General features: G+C 42.1%; 1 protein-coding gene across 44 annotated transcripts in view; it reads right to left on the bottom strand.

The window, feature by feature from the left end:
* Positions 1-5,545: 5,545 nt before the first annotated feature.
* Positions 5,546-10,248, bottom strand: part of SORBS1 (sorbin and SH3 domain containing 1) — a 235,927-nt gene continuing 231,224 nt past the window's right edge. For all 44 annotated transcript variants that reach the window (XM_081552228.1, XM_081552150.1, XM_081552025.1 and 41 more), the window contains one exon: positions 5,546-8,859. In XM_081552228.1, coding sequence (XP_081408354.1) covers positions 8,792-8,859 — 68 coding nt within the window. In that variant the 3' untranslated portion in view covers positions 5,546-8,791. The remainder of the gene's footprint in view (positions 8,860-10,248) is intronic.

The raw sequence follows: 10,248 nt of genomic DNA, 5'->3' as shown, positions 1-10,248 counted from the left end.
ATTAAATTACAATGTTGTGTTAATTGTTGCTGTACAGCAAAGTGACTCAGATATATATGTGTGTACATATCTGGCATATTGAATGGAGTACTTTAACAGCATCATCTTTTAGACTTTTTAAATGATGGCTATTCTGACCGATGTGAGATGATACCTCACTGTAGTTTTTTATTTGCATTTCTCCTGGTGTGCTGCGATTCATGGGGTCGCAAGGAGTCGGACATGACTGAGCAACTGAACTGAATAATTAATGATAATGAGCATTTTTTTCATCTGCCTATTGACCATCCATATATCTTTTGAGAAATGTCTATTAAGGTCTTCTGCCCATTTTTTGATAGGGTTGCTTTATTTTTGTTGTTATTTCATTGTATGAGCTGTTTGTATATTTGGAAATTAAGCCTTTGTCAGTTGCATCATTTGAAATATTTTCTCCAAGTCTGTAGCTTATCCTTTTGTTTATGGCTTCCTTTGCTATACAAAAGCTTATAAGTTTATGTCCCATTTGCTTATTTCCACTTTTATTTCTTTTGCCTTGCAAAACCCAAGAAAATGTTGCTACGATTTATATCAGAGCAAGTTTTGCCTGTGTTCTCTTCTATGAGTTTTATGATGTCATGTCATGTTTAAGTGTTTTATCCATTTTGAGTTTATTTTTGTGTATGGTGTGAGAGTATGTTCTAGCTTCATTGATTTACATGTGGCTCTCCAACTTTCCCAGCACCACTTACTGAAGAGACTGTCTTTTCTCCATTGTATATTTTGCCTCCTTTGTTAAAAATTGACTGTGGGTATGTGGGTTTATTTCTGAGCTCTCTATTCTGTTCCACTGAAACATATGCCTGTTCTTATGCCAATACCATCCTGTTTTGATTACTATAGCTTTGTGGTATTGTATGAAGTCTGGGAGGGTGTGCCTCTTGCTTTGTTCTTTTCCCTCAGGATTGCTTTGGCAATTCTGGGTCCTTTATAAATTCCATATAAGTTTTAGGATTATTTGTTCCAGTTCTGTGAAAAATGTCCCAGCCTATTATTCATTTTAATGCCGCCTTTTGAATGAATTAACACATTTATCCAACACAACAACTAGGACTTAGTTCTAAAGTGTAGTCCAAATAAAAGACAAAAGCCACAATGGCTTTTATGGCCTAGACTTATTGTTGACTTACCATCTCTTCTGCCATAGTCTAATGTCCACACAACCCATAGAATGCAGAAGGGGACCACAGAAGGGTGTGAATACCCAGAGGTGCAGATCACTGAAGGCCTCCTTGGAAGCTGGCTACCACAAATTATGAAAATAGTTGTTACTCTATGAATCTCCTGAAAGGGACTGGGGACTCCTAGAGGTCCACAGACCATGCTGTGTAATCCTCTCACCTTGATAATATAAGCTCCCATCAGTCTACATGATTTACGCTCTTTTGAAGATGATTCTCAAATCTCTATTTTGCAATTTCACCTGAGTTTGTCAGAAGTCACTTTAAAAAGGAGTAAGCCAGAAAGGTCCAGAGACTCAGTCTATCCAGTATTTTACCTCTGATGATGCCAGAGTGAGGGGCCTGTAAGAGCAGAGAAGTTGTTCTTTAGGGCAGACCTCATAAAGTGTCATGTAGTCATTCATAGCCTCATATCACATAGCCTTACTTCAGGCTTTTATATCTATGGGTTCATCTTAGATTTTGTTTATATTTATTTATTTGTTGGTACACCATGGCATGTGGGAGTTTCCTACTCAGAGATCGAACCCATGTCCCTGCAGTGGAAGTGCTGTCTTAACCACTGGACCCCTAGGGAAGTCCCTACATTTTTAAATACTTTCTTTGTTTTAAATTTTTTTTTCTTTTGATGTGTACCATTTTTAGTCTTTACTGAATTTGGTACAATATTGCTTCTGTTTTATGTTTTGGTTTTTGGGCCATGAGACATGTGAGATTTTAGGTCCCCAACAAAAAGGATCAAACCCTCACCCCCTGCATTTGAAGGCAAAGTCATAACCACTGGACCACTTGAGAAGTCCCCTAAATTTCATTTTTTTAAATTGAAGTATAGTTGATTTATAATGTTGTCCCAATGTCTGCTGTACAGCAGAGTGACTCAGTTACACGCATATAGACATTCTTTTTTTTAAAATTCTTTTCCATTATGGTTTATCATAGGATATTGAATATAGTTCCCTGTCTTATACAGTAGGACCTTGTTGTTTATCCATCCTATATAAATATTTTCAATCTGAACCACCTTCTTGGCTAATGCATTCCACAGATTACCTGTTACCAAGTAGTAACTTCTTTTGTTTGTCCAAATCAGTCTCAGCTAAGTATCCCTGAGATAGGTTTGATTCCTTCATGCTAAGACTTGTCCAATATACACTCACAACATGTCCAAAATACAACAGTTGTATGTATACACCACATGCAACTCACCCAAACACTTCATTACTTTTGAGACACCCATCTTTGTTCTCTTTCAGAAGAACCAGTTTTTTAGTGTGTGATACAGTTGTGCCACATCCCTTGGTCACATCAGCCCCCTCCTCTGGATAGCTATACTCCTACGCTATGTCCTTCTTAAGACCTTGGCTGGCAGAGCTTCAGCACAGAGAGCCAGCCTTCAGCTACACTGAATTTTGTCCTAGGACAGGAACATGGTATCTCATTTCCCAAAGTCTGTCACAACAATGCTTAAAGTCCACTTTGAACCATTAAGTTATCTATCTACCTGCCTTCTTGTAGCAGGACACTCCCTCCCCTGGCCTTTACCTGTCCTCTATTCCATGATGTTCTGGTGGGCTTGCCAATCACACTGCCATCCCTTTAACCAAAGTGATGAATCCAAGAATGATAAACATCCAAGGCAGGCCCACCAGGATCTGGAATCATTTTCAGGGAAGCCATAGGAAGCCCCATTTTCCTGGTCTAGAGTCAGAGAACTGCAAGAATGAGGCTGGAACTGCCTGCAGCCACGGTTCCTATTACCACATTCAGGAGGTGAAAATGTAGCCAAACACCACCAACAGAGCCAAGACAAAGACAAATACAGAGAAAGATTGAGCCTTTGGATTCACTCCTACTGGAGGCTAGTTCCAGCTCCTTTCTTCCCAGTGCGGTGACTCAATACCGGCCAGTAGGTTCGTTTTCCACCACTTATCAATGAAAGGAGCCATCAGACAATTGACTCTTTGGGCCAAATATTATCATAAGGAATTTGTTTCCTGAAGGAGCACATGTGGAGAGAAAATAACAGATGTGGTGAAGGTCTACAAAGAGGATTGAGAAGCTGCCAGCCATAAAACGCAGGCAAACCAAGGAGCTGTCTTTCATGGAAGCAGACAGTTGAGTGGTGGGGAAACAGACTCCCAAATTTGGTGGGAGTGAAAATCAATGCAGTTTTTTGGGATGGCAATATTTCTTTAACATTTGAAATGTTCTTGCTCTTTGAGCCAACAATTTGAAATCAATGCTGCTTTGTTGTGGTAAAAAGCTAGCAACAGCCTCAAACGGTTGCATCATTAATAGGGCATTGGTTTAGTAAATTAATGGAAATGTGTTCAAGCTCTATTGTTAATAGGGAAAAGAGCATGTAAGACTGTGTTAAACATTTGCTTAGAGATGTGTTTTGTATGGGCATGTGCATACTAAGTCACTTCAGTCATGTCCAACTCTTTGTGATACCATGGACTGTAGCCCACTAGGCTCCTCTGTCCATGGGATTCTCTAGGCAAGAATACTGGCATTGGTTGCCATGCTCTCCTCCAGGGGATCATCCTGACCCAGTGATCAATATGCACAAAGCAAAAAGCTTGGAGGATCCTACACTAGATAATGAGGTGATCTCTGTGGGGAGGTGAATTTAATTACAGAGAACTTTCACTTTCTGTGTGTGCATGAGCCCAGAATATTGAAAGAGATTAATTTCTATTTTTGCTGTTAGAAAGTGACATGATGATGGCCCCCTGCTTTCACAATTAGTGTCAATATTCTGAGCTCTCTGGGCTAGAGGGGTTCATTTATTAATTCATTTATTCACTCATTTGTTTGTTCAAAGGATTGAGTGACTCAGTGCCAGCTAGTTAGACACTCTTCTTGGTGCTGGGCATGTAATAGTGAAACAATCATTACCCTTGTGGACTTGTATACAATTGATTGTGAAAACAAAAAGCAGATGGTGATGAGTGTTTGGAGAAGCATAGAGGAAAACAATAGGGGAATTAGAATGTTGGGGTGGAGACAGGAGGGTTCTATTGTATATCAAGTGGCCAGAGAAAGCCTCCCTGAGGAGGCAACACAAGGACCTAAAGGGATGAAGGAAGCCATGCAGCTCTGGGGGAAGGGTCTTTCAGGCCCCGGGGACAACATCTATAAGACACTAAAATTGAAGCACGCTTGATGAGATTGAAGTCAGAAGGACTTGTGTGGCTGGAACAATGAGAAAGTCAAAGGTGAGGAAGGGCAAGTCAGCATCCACTGGACTCAAGGCCATTGCACCACTCTTGAGAGGAGCAGCCACCAGAGGGATCATCCACACTGGTTGTTCTGTTCAGACTAAGATAGAAGGGTCGGGGTAGAAGCAGGGAGAGGACCAGCTGGAAAGTGATTGGATTGCAATGACCCAGATGAGAAAATGTCTTGGACTATGGAGATAGAGGTGGTTAGTTTCTAAAGGTATTTTGAAGGTACGACTGATGGATTTGCTGAACAGGATGGATGGCAGAAGTAATGCTTATGACTCAGGGCTCAGTGTCAAGGCTGTCAGACCCCTAGAAGATGACCCTTCTTCCCAGACTGTTGGAAGCTTAAGCAGGGGAGATTCTGAGTCACTCCAAAGGGGTAGCAGTAGAAATGGGTGGTTTGAGCTGAAACTGGAAAAGGAGGGTTGGTGTTAGGGAGGGTGGGAGTTTGGGGGTTTCCTGTTACGGGACAGACCATACTGTTGTAGCAGCCTGCACACCGCTGCCCCCACCCCCACCCCAACCCAGCCCAGTGAAGACGCCAGGGGAGGCTGGATGTCTAATGCTGCAGCCTCGACACACTTGGTTTGGGAGTGAACAGGATGGACTGCATCTTCATCCACTATAGCAAGAGAAGACTCAGGGCCAGATTTAACATGTTTAGAAAAACTAAGTGCTGTCTCATTATTGTCTGTGGAGTAAATCTAGACCCGTTCTACGTATGTTATAATGGTCACTTGTGCTTTTAAAGACATGTGCATTATTCTTAGAACAAAATTTTATAAAGAATGGCAAAATGGTCAACATTTTAATCAATTTACAGAGTATCATGGAGTTAGCCTCTTGAGAACAGAATAAGTGGTGTCTTCAGAGGGGGAGTGAAAATGAAACTTGCTCAGTTGTTTCTGACTCTGTGACCCCACGGACTAGACGGTTCATGGAATACTCCAGGCCAGAATACTGGAGTGGGTAGCCTTTCCCTTCTCCAGGGGGGAAGCCAGGTGTGAGTGTGCACCTTTGAAGCAGTGAATATAAGCTTCATTTGAGAAACTTGAAAGGGAAGGAAAGAAGCAATGAATGGTAAGAATATGCATATGCCACACAATTTTGAATGAAGTTTATTAAATAATATGTACAGCCAATGTAGTAATTCAACATCTATTTGTCAAATTGATCCACTGCATAAAGAAAAACAGATGAACAGAAAAATCTGTGTCTGCATGGTACATGCTCTTGGTGTGTAATTTAAATGACAATACTTTAAATTAATTGGTTATATATAATGTCAGTTATTTTTCTTTCAGAATATAATCTTTTTTGTAGTAACCTAGCAATAGGACTTAATACTACTGCAGATAAATAGGACTGCAAAAAAAAAAGAATCAAAAACGAAATAAGAAAAAAACACTATAACTGAGATAACAGTTACTTTCTCTCCCAGAAAGAATGATTATTTAAAATTATAACACTTTACAATGGTATTTTTGTGCTAAAAATCTGCAGGTAAGTTTTTTTGAATTCCTTCATTTAAATATGCAAAAAACTTCATGACTTCCTTATTATACCCCCCTCCCCTTCAGTTCAGATTTTTAAAATTATTTTTCTATACAAAGTAGGTACATGGGCTATACAAAGTTAAATATACATATTTACAGTCCCACTTCTTAAGCATGTGATTTTTTTCTCTTACTGATCCCAGAGAGACTGCAAAAGATAAGTAGTGTGGGGCTTGCCTTTACCCAGAAGCATGGCTAATCTATTAAAATGTGTTGCAGGGCATGCCGCCAGTTAGTTGCACTTGCGATTAATAAACCTGTATAAATATCTCAGCATAAAAATAGGTATTTTGTATTACTAAATGTGTGAAGACAAAGGAGCAATTGGAACCCTTTGTTCCTTGTTTTGTCATATGTAGGAAGCTGAAGTTTGATGCAGATTTTAACAGATGAGTTTATTAAAGATGGGCAAATCAGTGCGGCATACCTGGGATTCTGGAGAGATACAAAGTGGGGAGGCTGGCGTCATATGCAAATGTGGCTTTACAAATTGGTTTATTTTCTAGCTGTATTTAAAGAGGTGTTCAAAATTACCTACTTAATAAGCACCCCCTCAAAAAACAGATAAGGTCGTGTTATGGTTTGCATCTAAAAAAGACTAGGAAACACATTAGCTGATATAAGAATTACATTCCAAAACAGGTGAAACGCTGCTGTGCAAAGTATATGTGAATATGCACGGGGCCTATATTCGAAGGGGGAGGACAGAAACAGAGCGCCCGCCCTTGGATGGTGAGGTGGACCTTCCAAAGCAATGAGTCTTACTTAAGGAATAGCAAGAAGTCCCTTTCTACACAGGAAGCTCATCCACCCTTACCCGCACTCCCCAGCCCCACCTTCCACCATTGGTTCCACAGCCTTTCCCCTTGGAATTAAGGCTCTGTGATCTGTTCTAGTTAAAAACCAATGTTTCTGGAAAGAAGTAACACATTCTTCTCATCCGTCATTTACACTTCAGTGTGAAGGAATCAGTGGCAGTTGCTTTCCTGAGAGCAGGATTTGAAGGAGGGAGGGTACTGTGGCTGTCTGAAGGAGGGGGTGGGCAGCTGATGAGCAGTGGAGACAGAAGCAGAGGCACTGAAGATGAACTTTGCCCACTTGGAAAGATTCCAGACTTTGAGACCTCAGGCCAATTCTGAGCTACCTGCAGAGAGCCAGGAGTCCTGTATACAACCCTACCAACCTGGAACTGCTTCTCCTGTTTATGACCTCGAATGTGGATTTGTGGGGAGAATCAGAGGTGGAAGACCCTGGAAGCAGGTCTAAATATTTCCAGCCACAAACTACCCTCAGACAAAGGTTCTTCCAGCATCCTAGTTGTTCAAAAGTGAGCTAATAGAGAGAGAAATATGACAATGCTTTCTAGGATCCCTACAGGGAAAATTCATCTCTTCCTCTCACACCCTTCTTAGCACATATCACAGTCTCTCTTGATTCAGTATTTTTGTGTGTCTGTCTCTCCAATCACCTGAGTTCCCAGCAGGCAGGAAAATGGGTCATTTCTATTTTTATCTCTCCAAGGTGTCTAACAGAGGTCGATAAACATCCCTGAATTGGATAAAGTTGTGACTGTACACCCCAGGCATCACAGAGACCTCCCTCTTTGGCTCTGGCCCCCCTACAAAAGACAGGCCTCCTGGAAGTAGCGGAATTACAGCCTCAAATTAGGGCCACTGCAGCTGCACCTTCTAAAGAGAAGCCTCACAGGGTGTGTCAGGATTCATAACCTTGGATTCCTACATTCTGAGTGGTCCTTGGGCTCCTAGGGGGAGACTTGGTGAGCCTTTTCTAAGGCCTGGAGCACACCTTGCTCATTGGTGGCCCCAGGCATCCAGTGTACATCAGTGTGTGTTACGTTCAGTCACTGAACACCATCCCTTGTTCTAAGAATAAGCCTATCAACCCCCTACTGTCCTGGCCTAAAACAATCCAGAAAAGCAAGGGTAGCAATGGCATTCTGTAAATGAAACTATGCTGCCCTGAAAGTGACTACCTATAAAAGCCAGTGATATGGAAGCAGCCATATGGCAGGGGACCTCAAGAGCTACAGGCTTCTCGCCTTAATCACCTGGAAATACAAATGGAACTATCTGCCTGACCTCCCTGCTCCGGGGGCAAGCCTTGTGTGCTTTTCTGTCTGAACGCCAGGGGCGTCAATGGTAATGCTTCATGCATGCTGAGAGCAGGGGGCGCCTACTTTGACCTCTACTTCCCCACCTACCTCCAGTGGGGGACTTGGCCTGGGTTGTTTGGGGTCTCTACCACTGTTTAGGGATTGCCTCAGTGGCCCCAACTGATCTGTAGCAGTGTTAGGGGACCAGGAGGCTCCAGGGCAACTGGGGGAGTCTGCGTGGAGCCTTGGAGGATGGCTGGGGATCTGCCTGGTGCTCTGAGGGCACCTGCAGGATAAACGACCCTTTTGAGCCAAAGGTGGTCAAGCCTGAAGCAGCAAGAGGCAGTTCTGGCTTAACTACTCTGGAACTGTGCTGCAGGTCAGGTTACCCAAGCTGGGAAGAGGAGGGCAGGGCTGGCGTGGCTCCCAGAAGCAGCTAAGTAAATACCGACTTGCCTCATTTCTTTTTTGCATGGTTCAGCCCTGTCCGATACACGCAGTAAGCTTCAACAGGCTCAGGTTTTAAATACAACACTTCTCTGTCCTCTCTTTTGCGTCTTACTTTATCCACTGCATTAGTTTTCCTACTGACTCAACGTTTAAATAAAGAGACCAATTCATGAATTATCCTTCGTCCTCCAATAAAAATCATCTCTGTGGTTTTCAGTCTTCTTATAGATACAAAGGCTTTACATAGTTGCCTGGAAAAGTACCAAACTGCCTTGTCCTTCTTGAAGTACCTATTAAAAAGAAAAAAACACAGACACAATGAGAAGACTGACTCAGAAGAGTTCAGAGAGAGAGAGTCCTTGATAACAATCCCAAAGCTTGTAGAAGGGCATATGGTTTCCAAATCACTTTGCCCTATCTTATCTTGTTTAGGCTGCAGAATAGCTGGGTGATAAGCAAGACATTTAACACTCCCATTTTTTCAGATGAGGAAGCCCAAACTCGGAGAGGCAGACTTTGAACCCAGGTCTTCAGACTCCCAGCCCATTGCTCTTTCCAGTACTTCTCTTTAAGGGAAGAATGAACACAGCTATCCAACACACCAAGTTTACGGGGATTTAGAATTTCTAAACTGTGGCATTTCTGAAAGTCCTCTGGATATGACTGCACAGTGAAAAGAAATTTCTCTCCTAAGCCTGTGCCTAAGCCCCAAATTGACTCCGTGTCTTTGCTACCAACCTTGTCCAGGATTCCAGAACACTGAGCTACCAGGAACAAAGCCCTTCCTGGACTGTTCCACATTCAGAATTGCTGGGTCCCTAATAGAGTTCCTTCCCTTGGAATTTTTTTTTTTTTAAAGGAATCAACTTTTAAAAATTAATTTATTTGGCTGCTCCAGGTCTTAGTTGCAGCATGCAGGATCTAGTTCCCTAACCAGGGATCAAACCTGGGCCCCCTACATTGGGAGCGCAGTCTTAGAAACTGGACTTTCTCTAAAGCTGGGGGGTGGGGTGGCAGACAGATGTTATATCATCATTACTCTCTCATCAGCAGACAGCATAATTTGATCATTGCATCCTTTCCCCAGTTGGCTTAGATAGGGCTTCACAATCCTGTTGAACATATTTCAAGCAGCCACTACCAGTGGGTTGGAGTTGTTGCCCAAACTAAAATCTCTAAAAGAATGTGTCAAAGCTAAGGCCATCTAAAACAGTTAGCTAAAGCCTAGGGCAATGGTCAGGGAGGCTGCAGAGAACTGAGATGGTAAAGATTTTGAATCTGTGAAAAGAGGACTATTTTTGTCTTACAGGCTGTTTGTTGAGAGAACTTCAGTAAGAAAGTATTATTAAGAATCTGTTTTGTTACAGAATCTCAAATTCTGACCTTTCTCTGCTCTATCCTATAAAGGTGACTCCTTTAATTCATCAGGTGTTGCTTTGATTAAAATTATTAGAAGCCTGGAGTAAATGAGGTCTTCAGACTCTCTACATATATGCTTGCACTTCATGGCAGAAATCTACATGTGCATGTTCTTGTGTTGTTCCACAGGAGTTTTAAAAATTAAAATTTCCAAATGTAAGACAGACAGATGCACAATAGAAATAGAAACAGTGAATTCCCTGGCAGTCCAGTGGTTAGGTTTCGGCTCTTTCATTGCTGGGGTCCAAGTTCAAGCCCTG

This window comes from Giraffa tippelskirchi, chromosome 2, assembly GCF_054371585.1.
Source record: "Giraffa tippelskirchi isolate mGirTip1 chromosome 2, T2T-mGirTip1v1.2.pri, whole genome shotgun sequence".
In the NCBI taxonomy this organism is placed as follows: Eukaryota; Metazoa; Chordata; class Mammalia; order Artiodactyla; family Giraffidae; genus Giraffa; species Giraffa tippelskirchi.
The sequence above is the reverse complement of the archived record's forward strand: the minus strand, read 5'-3'. Positions and strand labels throughout refer to the sequence as shown.